We start from the raw sequence: 17,739 nt of genomic DNA on the forward strand, positions 1-17,739 counted from the left end.
GATTCTTGATGTCCAAGTAATTTTATTATTTCCTACCTTATATTCAACCCATGGTTAGCTAACATACTATGTACAATAAGCTAAACACCCTTGCTAACTTACAGAAATCCAGAAGTGTTGCATACAGCTACTCAAATCATACAGTTAATAACCCAAACAATATTTTTTAAACCAAAAGGTATCTTAAACACTCCGCTTTGTTCCCTTATTTGCAGCAGCTTCTAATGTTTAGGTAGTCTCACAGCTGACCCTTGTGTTAAAAATATATCTAGACTTAAAGGGCATGGTTCACATTCAGGCCCGGGTAATACTGACACATATCCAGAATGTGTCTGTTGACCTCATTAAAACAGTTATCTGGCTCTAGCAGAAGTGGAACTCTGACCCTATCAAAATGGAAAATTTCCTATTAGCATTACAGTGACCACCATCTCATCCTACAGACAATCCTCTGACACCTTCACAGTCCCTCCCGTGCACCAATGCATCTGCACATGGCCTCGATTTCAGCTGCCTGTTACTCAGAAATAAAATTAACAGAAGTAAGCTGAATCAGCCCAGTCTGCCACTCAGATCTGGAATACAGGGTTTGACAGACATGGCAAAGCTGCTACACCAGTGATGAAAGTCTTCTGTGTAGACAAAACCATGCATCTACATCATGAAAACACAGCTCACCTCAGTAAATAATACTCAGTCTTGACATGCATATACCATCCAATTTTCCACTTCCACACCTCCCACAGTCATATTTGTTTATTCAAAACTTAAGTGTGTACATTCTTGCTGAATTATTTTACACCTCCCTTTGGCAGAAGTATAAATAAGTTCTCTGTAAGCAAAATAATTTTCTGCCTCATCAAGTTAGTTTTAAGATATTCTGAATGAGACTTGACATCTTGATTTTAAGCACCTGCTAGCAAATATATTTTTTTTTTAATTTTCAGTTCAACCTGATGCTGTCTCAACAGACGCCTGTATATCAAACAGCAATTTCCTTCACAAATGCGGCTTAAATTCAATCTCAAAGGTAACATTTCCCTCAAGGTTGGGGGAACATAACAGGAACATAACATCACTAAAACTACATTGCAGCCTTATTCTGAGGTTCTCCCAGTACCCTCAGTGGGTTAAGCTCAGTGTAGAAAAAGCTTGTATTAATAGAGATCCTATCTAAATTCACTACTTACCGCAGAAACTCTCTGTTCCCAGTCATGTTTATCATCTGATAGTATCTCTCTGATCTTGTTTATGGATTCCTCAAGATCCCGGCTGGAATAAATCTACAAATTGAAATACAAAGTAGCACCATAATGCAGGATTTACTCCATAAAATCAGATTGATCACTTGTCAATTACGTTCTTATGTCCTTGGCTCCTCAACGCTTAAATATCATGTGCTAGCCTTGGACACAACTGGCTTTGCATAATGCACAGAATTTACACCTACTTGCCTGCAACCAAAAAATATAAAATTATCACAAGGTTATCAAAGGATCATATTTCATTATTTTACTACAGTTTCACAATTTTAAACAGCATTCCTGCAGCTACTAGTGGCTATATTAGTCAAAACCTACAGAAGATCGTGAGTGGACACATGTGCTGTTCAGCTGTCCCAAATATGAAGCTCCAGTGAAGGAGAGATACATGATGCATCTCAGCAAACGTGCATGGTCCAGTTGTCACACTCACAACAGCAGTGATCCCTGAGATACAAGTCATCTTTATTGCTTTCAATTCCCAGAGGGTTTCACATAAACTACTGGCACACCCCAGCAGTTAAAACTTGCCTCCCTTCAGTTTCTAACCTGCTTCCCCTCCTAAAGATGTGCCAACGAAGCACAATTTGTCAGTGAGTAGCATGAGATCCTATCCACACCTTCTGCTTATAATACAGCATGGTTTAAAGGTAATTCAACTTACCTGAACTGTTGGGACATCTTCAAATGCCTTAATGAAGTCTTCTTCATCCACAGCACCTGCTCCCTCTTTGGCTGCTGACACACAAATGAAAAAGCCTTTTCAATCTTGTTATCAACAAGAGAATCAATTAAGGAACCACCAGCTATCAAGGCACTTAATCAGGAGAAAGTTCACTACCCATGCAGCCTGGGAGTGCTGCAGATGTAATGAAAGCAGAGGCAGGGAAATTCAATGCCGGGCACTGGTGAGACATTCATGGCATCCTTCAACTCATAGGCACAGAGGGCACATTAGGGAAGTCATTACAGTAGTCACTCAACAGTTAGGGGACACAGTCTGAAAGATGAAAGGGAATACTTACTTTAATTACATGGGAGACTTTATTTTAAAGGATTTAATCCCATCTATAATAGATGAAGGTGGAGATCTGACAGGTGCACAAACAGATGAATGATAAGGAAGATAAATAGTCTCTGGAATACTAATCAGATTAGAGACTGCCTGATAGAGGGAACTTTCTCCCTTTCCCTAGGACACATACAGAATTAGAGCTACATGCAGGATTATAGCTAAAATTCAGAGTGACTGCTCAGTTTTATTTCTGCACCTTCATTACCAGCAATGCCCAAAGGTCTTATAAGAAAACCAGTGTGTCAGGTTTAGACTGTAAGTGCTGAAGTTTGGCATGTAGCTATAGGCAGTCTCAGGTCAGAGAGAGTTAGAACTACAAAGGCAAAAATCTACACACTGGAGCACCAACCTGATTTACTCATAGCCCTCAGTGCACAACCACACAGGTGCAACCTCTCACAAAATGCAAAATAAATTATAGGGATGTGGGGATTGCCTGGAGATTCATCCTACCAGACTTTGGTTGCAGAACGCAGAGAATGCAGACATAATGACTGCATCAGGAAAAATTTTGGATTCTGGGGGCCAGCCTGGAAGTGCTTGCAAGAAGCTCAGTATGAACACTGTAAACACTTCACAGACACATCAATTCATATAGGCTATTGGCTTACTTGAAGACTTGGAGCCCAGAGCTGCAGAGCCAAGTCTGCGGGTAGTGCCCATCCCAACTCTGCGTGAGTTTGCAGGGGCCTTTGAAGATGTAGAGGAGCTGGCTGAGGAAGGTCTGTTCCCATCCACGGAGTCTTCATCATCAAAAATTTTATCTGCCAAAAAACCCACATTCAGCTGTAAGTCTAATGAAGCAAAGGGATGTCCTGAGGAACATGTCCGTATTACAGCAAACATGCTACACGTTTCCAGCCTGCTCTGCCAACCCTCCTCTCAGCAGTGTCCTCATGCTAGAAATCCAGTCAGTTGTGGAACGGCACCAGCTCACTGAACCCAATCCTTCGCTATTGCAGCCACTGTGTAATAAACCCTTTCAATGAACGCATTCAGATGAAAAGAACAAACTTCAAATCTACAGCAGAAAGACACAAGCCCCAGATAGTACTTGGGTTTTTGACAGTCTGCATCTCTCACATTTATGCCTCCAAGAGCTCCTTTGACATGGACTGTAGTGAAACTAAGACCACAAGCAACTGCAAGATCCAAGTGTGGAGGGCACCAGCAGCAGAGGCTGCCCTGTCCCGCCTGCCAACTGCCTGCACCAGGATAAACAGCATCACCCAGGAAAGTTCACATGGCAACATCCATGTTGTTGATGAGCCAAAGGCCATTAATCACAGACCCCATATGGAGCTACCAATCCCATTTAACTCTTTAAATTAACGGGGGAGATTCCTTACAAGGAAATACAAGAAGTTTCCTCAAATTCATAAAAACATAAATATAAGGTGCATGAAACCTTACAGAACCTTCTGTCTACATCCAACTTTAGCCTCTACCACCAAATGTGAATATAAATTAACTAAAAATGAATTACAGCTGCTTTGATTTTCAGTCAAGGTTACTTCAATTCCAAAGGACTGCTTATATTGCAGTTTTACACAGATTAGCTAATTCACTTGAAAAAACAGCCTTAGGTTGAAAGGTGACAAAGCAGCTGAGCATCTGATATAGATGGAACATGTAATTATTGAGGCCAGAAGGCCAGCTCAGCCCTCATCACTCAGCTTCTCCGCATGAACACTTCATTCATGATTTGAGACCTGCTTCATGTCTGTTCTTCTCCATCAGCCCAATATACACACCCACTCTCCACCAGATTAGCAACATTTCCTTCACAATTCTCACTTGGCAAAAAGTCAGGCAGGTGCTTCAATCCATCTCTGCTCAGGAAAGCATCTGGGAATGTCTAGTAACAAATACAAGCTCCTAGCTAGACACTAATGAGTGAAATTCAATACCAGCTGAGCGTTCTGAAAGTTTAAAAAAAAAACAAAAAAAAAAACAAAACAAAACAAACAAAAAAAAAAAACTTTATAACAGTATAGGCATACTCTATGGAAGGCAAAAGAACAGGAAGAAAAGCCTGTTTGTTCTCAGCTCAACCACCTTCAGTTTTCTCTGCCCTAAGTGGCACTGGCTTATTAGCAGCTGGCCACAGGACGATTGTCACAGGTCATCCAAAAACCTACACACCCCATTTTTGATATGCAGCAGTGCACATGATGCCATACTCCAATCACAACTCAATACTGACACCACAGGTGCACCAAAGCATCCAAAAAGTTAAAGAAGGCAGATATGGACATCTCTCCTCTTAATTCTGATGTTCAAGGTGCCTTAGAATATGTGAAAGGGCTAGGGAAAAGAGCAATTCTAAAGGAAAGGGGTAAAATAATAACTGGTAGTTGTGCTGTTGTTCAGGAAAAAGTGAACAAGGCAAAAGTGAACCTAAGAACTTGAACTTGGATAAATTTCAGGTCACACAGCTGAAGAAAATACAAGCCACAATTAGGATATGGGCTGTGTCTTTAACACGGTGCCTGAAGGCAGCCACGGAGATTGTGCTATCTCCCTACTGACACCAGTCTTGCTCTGACATATGTAATTCAAAAATAATTTGAAAAGAGCTCAGGGAACAATCATGAGAATGATTAAAGGATTAGAAAATATGGTTTTAATTCAATTAAGTGAAAATTCTTTGCAAGAGACTGTTTAGTCTAGCCAAATTCCTAATAAGTTGCTTGATTATATTCTGTGTTAACACAGCTACTGAAGATTTATTAACACAGTTTTCCAACGTGATTTATTAATATTGTTTCTCACATAACAGAAAAATATACAACAAGGCAACTGGCTGGAGGTTAAAAACAAATTAAAATCTGAGTTGCCTTTTTTTTTTTCCCCTCTTTTCCTTCCTGCTCCCCCCTCTGTTTTTTGCAATAATCACAGGGCTGACCCTCTGTGAGGTTAGGAGGTGCATCACCCAGTGAATTCTATCATAGGCAGTTCTTTAAAAAAAGACAAAATTGATTTTTTCTTTTTCCAAAACACACAGGCTAGTTGGAACAGGAATTATTTCAAAAACACTATTTGGTGTGAGTTGCACCAAGGTCAGGGCAGACCAAACTAAGCTTTAAAATTTATAATCTCTGAAGCCTCTAGGGCAAGGTTTAAGGGTTTCAGAAAGACCTGGATAGCCATTCAATCCAAAAACTTCAAAGTAAAACTTGTCCCAGTTGCACTTATTTCAAAAGCTCCTACATAAATATTTAGCAAATTATTATTTGTCATATGTGTATTAACAGCCAGGAGAAAGTCGGTCATATTCGAAACAAAAAGATACTTTTACTAGTGCATAACCTCTTTCATCAGGTAATAAAATTCTCCATCAGCTGCATTTCAGGCTATCTAGATGCAGCCGTAGTTAACTCATTTCCTCTTCTGTATGCATTTTTAAAGCCTCAGCCCTCTGAAAGGAGAAGAGGGTGTGGTTTGCTATTTCATATAATAAATCAAAACTCAAAAAAAAAATCCAGATGTCAAAAGGATTGCACTCTTGTAGCATTTTACTAACTAAACAGACTATAATTTTTTTTCTAAAACAGGCTTTTCTGAGCCCTAGGAAAAATACAACACCTCAAAAATCAAACCAACCCATCCACAGTTCTAGGGATGACTGGATTACAATCACATCTTCCTGTTTATTAAGTCTGCAAACTGAGCACTACATATTTATCAAACCGGAATATCCCTTCAATAACCCAACAACATTTTCTCATCTGAGCAGTGCGGAATGACAGCACCACATTCAGAACTGCACATCAAGTCTGCCAGCAGCACGTGTGCAGAACAGAAAGAGAAACAAAGAACAGAAAGGAACCTGCACACGGGAGTACAGAAAAGAATAGAAAACCAAGCTACTATATATCACTATTAAGAAAACCCTTTTTTTTTTTGCCACCCATTGATTCCTGCTCATAATAATCATTTGAACTGGGATAATATTTTTCAGCATATCTGCAAATGGCAAATTCAGCACGGTGCAACTCTCAGGACACCAGCTGAAGCGGAACCAGTGCCCTGTTTTAACATTAAATAACCACTGATATTCTCCCATCACAAGACACCCCCAGTGCTCTTTTATAAGGACCTTACAGTACTCTCTGTCCAAGACATGCCCTTCTAAAAGAGGCCTTTGTCTGCCCGCCACTCTGCTGTCTCAGAGACAGAGACAACAATCTGCTTTACATTTTTCAATTCCTTTACGTTATTTAAGAAGAGAAAATTACTTACAAGTACATATCCTCCTGCAAATAAGCTTCCTCAACATTCCTTCATATTTTCCATAGCGTGCCCAGATGTAAGAGTGCTTCACGGAGCGCCGCAGCTTTCAGTCCAGAACATAATCAATCATTGCCCCTCAGATTCATTAAGCATGCTGTCTTCACACGTGGATTTAAACAGCCATGGCCTCTATCCTCTCCCTACAGCTGCAGATCTGCACAATTCTTATCAACACACACTTCAGCCCGGGAAACTTCGGTTCACTTCTAGGGAGGAAATTCCTCACTAGCGAGGGGAACCCAGGACAAATAATCCGGGATGACGATGAGCTGAGTCTGCCCGGCTCGGCTGGCTTGCACTAGGAACCAGCCTGACTTTATCCCCTGGGAAGCGCTAACAGGAGCATCTCAACAGCTGTCATCATTTGTCCATGACGAATAAATTTAGTCATTATTCATTTTAAAATGTAACCCCTTCAGGTCTGGGCAAGGTGAAAAGTGGGGAGAAGAGGCTGCACTAGCTATTCATGAACCATGATAAACAAGGGCCAGCACTTCCTTGCCTGCACCACCTGGGACCTTTTAAAGCAGTGCCTCAAATGTCCTTTCCAATGAAAAAAGATGCTTTCCGGCTTTTAAAAGCTTTAGGATGTCAGATTCAAATCTTTTAGTTATTTGTCTGTAAGCTTTAGAGAAGACAGCTACTCTGTAGAGATGACAGACTGGGAAGAGACCTTCCCATCATACAAAGATGCCCCACTATGGTTTTCAGATGTGACTCTGTAAAGAACTGAACTTGTCCTGGGCCCACCGTGTCCATTCATCATCTGTTCCATTTCCAAGCATCAGAGCAGCTGAAATAGTGAGATGGGTACCCCTTGCATGAATCACCTGCATCACTCTCAGAAGAACCCCCCTTTTGGGCACAGATGAAAGTGGATGACACCAGAGTAACTTGCCTCCCCACCATTCCTATGGCACGCTCCAACCAGGAACAGACAGGTAGCTGTTAAAGCTGACAAACATTACAGCACTTCCGAATTCCAGGTTCAACCCCTACTAGGAGGGCAAAGCCCAGCTCCCTGAAGATCTGGGAGCCCTTTACAAGCCAAGAACACACACCAGCAAAACTAGTGATGCCAAAGAAAACAGGTGTGTTCCTCTTTACTCCTTTCTACCAGGCACAAGTCCATGAGCACTGGACCACATTTCTGAGAAAGACACCCCTCTGATATCTCAGCTGATACCCTCACCCCAGGGCAGCATCTGGCACCTCCATCTCCAGCTGTGACTTCTGCTGTCACCCTCTGTGGGTGTCCAACTGAGACAGCTTCAGCTGAGGTTAGATGCCTCTTCCCATTAGCACACACAAAACCCATGATGGCTTAGCTGCAATCCTGTCCAACTCCAACATAGGTACTGTAGAGGTTTCCCCAGGAAAATGAGTTTTAAACCCTCTAAAGCTGAAGTACTGTGTATACGCTCCTCAGCAGGATTAAGTGCTTAAAAACAAAGGAGTCACAGCTACAAGCAGAAGTACATGGGCACAGCAGATCATTAAGGTCTCCTGCTTGGCCATCTCTCAGTGTCCCAGCTGCTCTCCCCGGCCCCAGACACAGCTCCTCCTTCCCACTCTCCACACCAGGCAGTGTTTTGAGACTTTAAAATGCCACCCACTTGGGCTCAGTGACCTTGGTCAGCCCCCTCCCATGCCACCTGCCCCTCTCTCTCCCATCATATCCAGTTATCCAGGCTCACCCAGTCCCCAGCTCCAGTCCCAGCCCAGCCCTGCTCCTGCCTTCTGGCACTATGTGTTGAACCACCTCATCTCCTCCACAGCTGCCTTTGGAGTGGAGTCCCAATAACCTGACTTCAGCACGAACTGCTCCAGAGGCTGAACAATGACAAGGACCTATCGTTCAGTACCTTGGCATTTTTTTTTTTTTCTCTTATCTCACATGTCTCACTCTATTTGAACTAGAATCTCCATCATTATGGGTGGGAGTTTTTCTGAATAAGGTTTCAACATTGCAAATCTAGTCAATGTATTTGTGGCCATAATAAATACAATAAACAACATGGTTGCCATCAGTGAAAGGTAAGGTGGTGCTTAGAGACCCAGACCAAGAATGTCAAGCCAGGTAGGTGAAAAATGCTTTTATTTTAATTCTTATAACACCATGTGCTCTCTTTAATTTCAAATGCTTCAGTTTTCCTTCCTTAGACTCAAGCATGTAACTAAAGCAAGTTCAGAATATTCATGCCTGCCATCCCTCCATAAGCAGAACATTTAGGCAGTAGAAATCATTTGAAGAGCGCATTTCTGTTACTGAGGAATCCTCTATTTATTAAACCCATACCAGTACGATAAAATTAACTTTACCAAACCAGTATGAGGAAATTGTTGCACACTTTGCCCTGACCACATCCAACACCAGAGTAGGCAAACAAAATAACCATATGCAGAGTAAACTCCAACTTCAATCTGCCACTATAAGCAATAGCCCTGGCAACATTCAGAATCTGCTCTCAGGGACTGGCCTGGTAAGTCAAACAAAATCATCCTGCAGAAGACTCATCTGAAATCATGCAACTGATGAGGATTTAAGTTACTTTCCTGAGAGACATTAAAATTTTCAATCCTGGAACCAGATAACTCCAATTTAAGATATAGCGGGGATGATTGAGAACAGGAGCTTTAAAGACTTGAAAACAAGAGACAAATAAAAAGGATTTAATGAGCCTGTTTACCTCAAAACACAAGTTCTTAAACTATAACGTTGACAGTATTAATGCCATCACGTCAACAAGTCACAGCATATCCCCTCTAACAGCATCTATGAGCATTAGCATAACGAAGAACACAGCAAACTAAAGTTTTAAGAAACTTCTGTATGTGAAATTAACACACCTGGAAATGGGAGCTCTTAAGAGTTAGTGAAACTGTCACTTAGGCTGTTTTCAGCCATATGAAAGTTTTCATCAGTTTTAAGCAGATTTAGGGAAGAGGCGGTACAAATGTTACATTCCTACAAGCTTTATTAAATTAAATAGGAGACAACTTAATAACTATGATAGTGAGTGAAAGAGCACCAGCTCTAACAGCCAGAAGAATTCACAAAAGCATCAAAAAGTGAAATAAATTAATTAAGAGCTAGGATTTGCAAGCTTCACCAATTACTTTACTATAGTTCACACAGAGACCTAAACAAAAATCAAACACCCGTGTGCAAGGAGCTGTGCAGACACAGCCTTTACCCCGTACTGACTTTAAAAAAATTAAATACTGGAGAGACAGATGCAGACATGTACATAAGGCAAAATCAAAGTGGAGAAGAGACAGAGATAAGGATTTACTTTCCTCAAAGTAATCCTTGGAAATACAATATTCCCACAGTGCTTTTTCTAGCCAGCCACACAGACCTTCTGCCAGACCTCAAGAGCGCCAGGAAATCCACAGTGCATACCTTGGAAAAACACACCCACCCCCAAAGCCCATGCATTTACATGAAGTTTCAATTTAAAGAGCAAAAGCAGCTTTTCCCTGCCCTGCACTTACCCCTGTGGCTGCCCAGAGGCTCCTCATTATGCCTTGTGGGACACCCACCCTCCATTCACTGCCAGGCTGTCCATACATCTCCCCAGCCTTCAAAAGGGCTGTAACAGACTCCACACCAGGGTGTTGCTTCTGTGTCACTGCTGTGGCATTCCGTGCTGACTGTGCTTGGGGGTGCTGCCCCAGTTTTGTCCTAGACCCTTGCAAATACCCTTTATATTGCATTGCCTTATTACTCCCTCCTCACTGTGCTCTCATTAGCATTACCTTCAGAGATGAAAGACACAAAGTGGGTCCCTGAGCCCTAGAGATACCAAACAATGAGAAAGGCTGTTGATGCAGGATGGCTCAGGATCTTGTAGAGTGAGAAAACACCTTCTGACAGAACTATGGGAATCAGCCTTGTCTCAGCATCCTGTCACACCCGAACTGCAGATAAAACATACTACTTCCCACTTTAATATTAATCCTCTGTGCTGCACTGCAGTGGCAATGTAAAGATTTTGCCTCAACCTTACTGAAGTTTAATTATTCATGCAAATAATTATATAAAAGAAAGAGAATTATTCTGCCTTCATTCACAAGACAGAAAAATTCCATTCTACAGAGGCACAGGAACTCCCTCAGGCACCACTTCCATATGCACACATAGCAGGGATGTGTTAGGTTAAAGAGCAATCAATGAACCTTTCCCCTCTTTGCTCTCACCTCCATTTCTGCATTTGCTGGAAAACTTACAGCAACAGCCTGGACTCCCTGTGTTTGGAGCAAGCAAACGTCAGGATTCAGGCAGCAGACCACGTGGGCATCAGCATCACCCAGCTGCTGGTCATCCACACTACACCCAGCACCCCAGGCAACAGCCTCCTTTGCCAGGTCTGTGGTCAGCTCTGCAGATTATTCACTTTGAAAGTTATATAAACGTGACTACAAGGCAGAGCCATTCAACGAGAGCAGGAAGTATTTGTTGTCAGTGTGTGAGTAAACTGAAACAGAGCTGAGGGACACTGTCAAGGGCATTTAGAAGACTTCAGGGCATTGCCAGATAGATTAAAATCCATTCCTGAACAGTTTTTTTGTACTGATCCCTTTCTCGTTCTCCTACTAAAGATGCAAGTAGTGCCACAAATGTTTTCTTATTTTCCTGATTTTATCATCAAAACAGCTCTACGCATATTCAAAAAGGAACATTTGCAAATGGTTTGGGAAAAGTAGAAATCAAATCACAACATATTAGAAAAAAAAATTAATTTAGTTGCTCTTGGCAATTGCTTGAAGCTTAGTCACACCTGAAATTGAATTCTCTCTATTTCCCAGGGTTGGTGGTACAGGAAAACAGCAACCAAGATTAAACCAAGCTCCCAGGGAGACACCTGCTGGCGGTGGCCTGGGGCTTATTTGCCAAAACCCGAAGGAATAAGGAGATACCTGTGGAATCGATAGGTGATATTTTGTCTTACCTGGACTGCCTATACCCTATGTAATTTAATTAGCAGGCATACCAACAATCTGAAGCCTTGAAATGGACCAGCGAAGGGCAGGAGCCCTGTGTGCAGACAGGGCAGGTGACTCCAGCCCCACAGTCCAGGTCCAGATTTCCAGCCATTTGCACCATCTGCTGCCATGACATCACAGGGTGAGGCACTTCTCCAGCCTGCACTCCCCAATTGGCATTCCCTGCACAGATCCCTCTGCCTCCTCAGGCAATTATGACCAGTGCAGCTCACCTCCTTGCTGATGCCCCATCACCCATCATTGTCAACACAAGGAAATTGCAGTTTCTGCTGTTATCACTTATCACTTCTTGAAGGGCTGCTTATTCTCTACACACACATCACACTTAGGTGTAAAGCACTGACAACCAGCATGCAGAGTTGTGTTCAGAAGGAAAGAGCATCCTGGCGCTTTTAGGAACAAGTGGTGTCACAAGAAAAGGCAAAGGCATCTTTATTGCCTCCAGTTACACAGAGCACACTGAGGAGGGCAGAAATGCTGCAGATCCCACTTCCAGCCCCCACAGAACATCCTGCAAAGCCTGCTGATGCACACTAGTCCTGCAACAGAAAACTTCCTAGAGATACCTACAAGGAGATACAACTGCCAAGCTGCAGCCTTATTTCCTTTTGGGTTACGTCCCAGAGGATGGCTGCATTGGTGAAATTAAGCCAGTAAGCTCTGCTGGAGGGACCTGGGGAAGCTACAGAACCAGCCCTTTCCAGTACCTTCATTTAGGTTTATTTACAATCATTGACAGGGACATGTTGCCCAGAACCTCATATATTGCCCCTCCTGTGATATGGTGGGGCATCCTAAATGTTCCAAGCAGCTGCCTCTGAGCCAAGAACCAAAACAGGTGCAGTTATCCCAGAACAATGAAGGAAAGAACAAGGTTGTCAGCCCACAGCCTGTACAGCCACAGAAAACAGGAGCCTTCTGTCCCAAGACATTATCTGTCTGGTTAGAGGCTAATGCAAGAACATGGGTACACTGGCAAAAACTGTACAGTGTTAACACACATCACACATCAGTGACTCCCATCCAGAATGCCTGGTCTGATGCATAATTAATATACTTAAATTAGATGACCATTTAAAATACTGTCAAATGCTCAGTGAGAAATAATTATAAGAAAAAGATGTCTTACACGGAAGGTGGTTGAGACAAAAAAAAAAAAAAAAAAAACACAGAAGGAAAACTAAGGAGCAACTACTTCCCAGCCTACAAGCCTTTTGAGAAAGATTATCACTAGTAAAGCAGGCATGACCAGCATGGTAACCTGAAATTTCTACCATAAATAAATGCTTCATCTTTATAAAGATGCGTATTACCACAGACTGTGACTGACACACATCTACTACAGACACATACACAAGCAAAGTTTACAGATAAGTTTCATTTATTTAAGAATAATTCAAGGTTGAATTGTATAATCCAGGCTTTGCTCTATAGCCAGAAATGGTTACCAACCAGTGGTGTGAGATGCCTCTGAGATCCTGTCACAATGTCTACTATGTTAAAGAGCTGACTCTCTGATCTGCAGAGCATCCACTGCAGCTGTCAGCAAAGGAAAGGGATGGGGAAGCAGACTTGATGCTGATGCTCCTCTCGAGTACTCAGCAGCACTGCCTGCCTGCCACAGCACTTTCCTGATGCACTAAAAAGCACGAGTTTCTGCCAACTCCTAACTAATAAAAGTAGGACTTTGGAACTTTCTTGTCTCCCCACCACTTCAATTCAGCTCCCTGAGAGCAAGCAGAGCCTTTGAGAAACTGCATGCACACAGGATCTTACAAACCAGGCTTCAGCACCAGTACACCAGTGCCAACGTTTGCAGCCCATGTCAGCTTTTGCAATGTCTACACGAGCACATTCGATTACAACCAGAGCTCAGAGCAGCAACTCCTTAGAGCTGGTGAGAAATACCTAATCCCTACTCACACCACACTTATTTTGGCAAACACTGGCAGAGGGAAGCAATGGTTTCCTGACAATCAAGCCCATTTGATTTTTATCCCAAGTGTCTCAAAGAGAATAAACACAGCAAATGAAAAGCTAGCATTTCACTTCTCTCAGGATCATCATAGAAAAATCTTGTTGTTTAGAATGGATGTTCGCTGGCAATAACTAATAATACTACTCCTGCCCAGATTTGTGTATGATCTAGATACGATCAGTTCCACTTTTTCTGACACAGTGTAAACAAAGGCCAAGTACATATGAGGAAGCTGACTCCAGGTCATGCAGAAAAGTCAAAATTAGAGCACATGCCAGAAGATGTATCTGAGTATAGGATTTCCTTTATTTAATCACCATCACGTGAGGCTAAATTCTGTTTCCAGCTCTATACATTTGAGATGGAGGTGAATCCAAGAACAAGCAGAACTTTGCAGGATTTTTTTTTAAGTTGCTGTTATCTCAGATTTTATTCTATATGGTTTTAAAATGCGCATGGAGAGGTTTTAGTATGCCAATTAGTAGCTGATTTGACAGATACTTCAGGACAGCATATGGTATCCATGTGGTTGTCTAACAGAACCTAAAAAAATCAGACTGATACTTAATGCAGCTTCAACTATAAGCACAGTCTGAATGCCTGATTTACAGGGGGAAAGCTCAAATTCCTAAGATACATCCATTTCTTGGGCCTTCTTCACCCATCCATCAAAACCTCAATGTAAAAAAACCATGGGCTCAAGGAAAAAAGTCATGGGAAAAAAGCACCAAAACCAAAAAAATGTGTCACAACTTATAAAATATTAACAGTCAACAAGGCTTCTTTTTCCTGAACTTGTTTCGTCCACTCCCCAACACCTTTAAAACAAAAGGTAGACCTAGGTTCCTTCATCCACATTCTTCCCAATAAAGAATCATTATTAGGTATAGCAAACAGAGCAGCCAGACTCAGAGGGAGAAAAGCAGGTAAGAAGGTGGAGTCAAGACATTGCTGGAACTTTTATTCTTCTGTCATTAACTGCTTCAGCCTACTAAATTTGATATTCATATTTCAGAAGCAAGATGAAACCTCAGGCAAGCAGGGGAACTTTAATGTGGCACAAAGAAGAAAGCATCTTTCCTGAAGTGCTTGCAATATAAATAATGCAGTCACGGCACAGATAAAAATAATTAATATTATTCAGACTTTATAAAAAAAAAAAGCACAAGAAAGAGAAGTTAAAGAAATGCAAGTAGCGTGTGCTAATCAGTCTAACATAATCTTGCCCAACCCATTTTTATTTGGTCTCAAGACAGTGCTGCTGTTCACTTTCTCCCCATGGCTCAGCACCCTTTTTCAAACATCCTCAGGTCCCTGCACCTAGGTATAACTTAAGCCTGTCGTCCAGCCATCCAAAACCATCTGGACTTAATAATTCATTCTGATCATAGCTGATCATTTGACTTCTTCTGTAACCATCCTGTTTCCTTCCCACTGTGTGCATGGTAGCTGTTCTATCCAAGTAAGAATGATTGGAGAAATCAGTTTTCCCATATAAAGCCACATACTGCATCAAATAACAATGTGTCAGGATCAAATAGGAAATTCAAATTGAAAAAATGTGTTGTGGCAGATGAGTAAAATCTCGATTTGTCTGATCTGAACTCTATCAGTTTTCCCTGCTGCACCACTTGACTCTAACTCCAGACCATCTCATCCACAAGAAGAGCTAAACAAAGGGAGTAAGGGCAGACTAGTTTTGACCTTAATCTCTTAGTTTTAATCAATTTCATAACTTGGTAAGAGGTGGTGGAAGCTCTGAATAAACATGTACAAGCAAGCAGAAGATTTCCTCTGGTTCAAGGGCAAAGTCTGTCAAGTGAAAACGAAGGATGAATTCGCCTCAGGACTCAGACGCGCTATCAAATTATTGCTGCTTAACAAGTTATAAGACACCAGCTGAGCCAAAGTAACAGCCCTTGAGATGCTATTAAATTATGGCAAGTGTAAGGTAACACAATTCAACTTACCCCTAAAGAAAGAAAATTAAACCAAGTAGAGTCATTCACATTTACCAAAAAGAATATAAACACTAACCACAACCCAGCTAAACATCTTACTCTGGATCTACTCATTAAATACTTCACAAAACAAATACTGACCTAAATGGAGTTGGAGACATTAAAAACCAAAGAGGTTCCCATGTAAAAGCTGGGAACACTGCAGAAAAAGCCTAGCACAGCAATTTTCACCACTACCAGGGAAAAAAAGAAGTCAAAATCACTCATCTTTCCTTAGCACTGACATCTTCTCAGAGGTGATTCTGCCAGCTTAGAGATGCTGATGAGGAATAAGATCGAGACAAAATGCTGAGCACTGCTGTTGTAAGTCCTTTCTCATTCAGAAAAGTTACTGAAACCATCATCATCACAGTATACCAAAACCCAGCTGATTTCCATCTATATAGATTTCTGACTTCAGACAGACACACTTGCTGCCTCCATGCAAGACTTAAAGAAGCAAACAAGTCAAAACTAAAAAGAAAGCAATGCTTTATGAATACAAAGAACCCTTTTCTAAGCAGCTTGAGATGTCTCTTTTCCCTAAGGCAAATCTGGCTGGCACAGCGACTTTGTACATGTGTGACCCTGAAAGATCACTGCAATGATAATTCAAATGGACAAATTAGACAGCAGCTTCTTCCCCCTTGCACTGATTTGTCTGTGCTGTAGAGAGCTATGTCCCTTCATGTATGACATTTACACTTTAGTCTTAAACTGCAAGCTGTAAAGTGTAGTCCTTGAAAAGCTCAGCTCCTAGAAACAAGCTGTCCCCTTTTCAGCAGGCTGCTTATGATATAAACATAGAAGTCACCGGGAGAACCACAGGCCCTGCTACACCGTGTTTCTGCTCTGTTAAATTGTAAAGATAAGCCTAAATATACCTGTTGAGATGAACAGTTCCTACCCTTAGTTCAGTTCTAGGATATACAATTCACTCTAAAGCTTAAACTCAATAACCTTAAAACTTACGAGGATTCTCACTACTTGTCTGAAACACAGATTACCCAACAGGGACAAAAATCTAGGTAACCAGAGTACTTAGTATGATACTAGATGTACACTGCTCAAGTTAAAGTTTGGGAAGATGGAAACAGGCTCTCCAAAGTACAGAGGAGAAGTACAGATAAATTTCTACAACACACAGGGAAGGACAGACAGTGAGTAGAGAAGGGAATAGATAAATTCTTAAAAAACACACATAACAGGAATTAACACCGTGTTTGCTTTGTGAGCCATCCCAGGAACTGGTGCATATCATCTTCTTACTTGTCAGATCAACTCATATCATGCTCAAAAGCAAGAGTCAGGCATCCCTTTCAGTCCAGCAATTCATTTAAATACTTCCTAGTGACTGAAGCCATGATTCCTTATTCCTCATTAATATAAGGTCACTCTCCACAGTTTGATGTCAAAGTAAAATACTACTAAAACAGTACTAGCCCAAGAGATAATTTAAATGTCTGATATTCCCACTAAAAATCACTTCTCGAGTGGTATTTTGTAAGGTGCTAGACACAAGTTCAAAGCCTAGCATAACTATCTAGGGTGGTTCAAGGATGACCAATTTAGACCTTCCTCCTGTTGAGACATGTTATGGCATGTACTGTAATGCAAGAAGACTTTTAGGTTCACCTGCTCTCTGGGACTTAGAGGGCAGAAACTTTTGTATTCAGGGGGTGTGGGAGAACAGACAGAGAAATCAAGATTAAATGGATTTGTATCACTGTAATAGTCTACCAGCTAGAAACAGAAGAGAACACATGGGCAAACCAGCCAAACTGCAAAGCTGAACAGCACAACATTTCTGCCTAAATCTTAATCAGGAGTAACAACAGAAACTAATAGATTGCCTTAATCCTAAAAAGGCTTCTTTCAAGGTTGTTCAATTAAATAAAACAGGGATGAAGTCTGAGACATTTCTATTTTGGAAAGTCTGCAGCAGGTTCCCAGGTTGAGATAATGGTCTTCAAGTACTTATTAGGCCTTTTACAGTGCAGTAGCACTGATTGAATCTTTCCCTGAACCCAGGTTTACTGTAAGTGATAACCGGGAAGAAGAAATCTGTTTTCTAAGTTTGCTCTGAAGATACTGATCCCAAGACAAGTATCTGTAGCC

At 41.6% G+C, this 17,739-nt stretch overlaps 1 protein-coding gene across 2 annotated transcripts in view; it reads right to left on the bottom strand.

Annotated features, from left to right (window-relative positions):
* CLASP1 (cytoplasmic linker associated protein 1) overlaps positions 1-17,739 on the bottom strand; it is a 171,377-nt gene that overhangs the window by 86,880 nt on the left and 66,758 nt on the right. For both annotated transcript variants that reach the window (XM_066323060.1, XM_066323059.1), the window contains exons 9-11: positions 2,949-3,101; positions 1,927-2,000; positions 1,191-1,283 (exon numbers count right to left, since the gene is read on the bottom strand). In XM_066323060.1, the coding sequence (XP_066179157.1) occupies positions 1,191-1,283; positions 1,927-2,000; positions 2,949-3,101 (320 nt within the window). The remainder of the gene's footprint in view (positions 1-1,190; positions 1,284-1,926; positions 2,001-2,948; positions 3,102-17,739) is intronic.

This window comes from Sylvia atricapilla, chromosome 7 (genome assembly GCF_009819655.1).
Source record: "Sylvia atricapilla isolate bSylAtr1 chromosome 7, bSylAtr1.pri, whole genome shotgun sequence".
NCBI classification, from domain to species: domain Eukaryota; kingdom Metazoa; phylum Chordata; class Aves; order Passeriformes; family Sylviidae; genus Sylvia; species Sylvia atricapilla.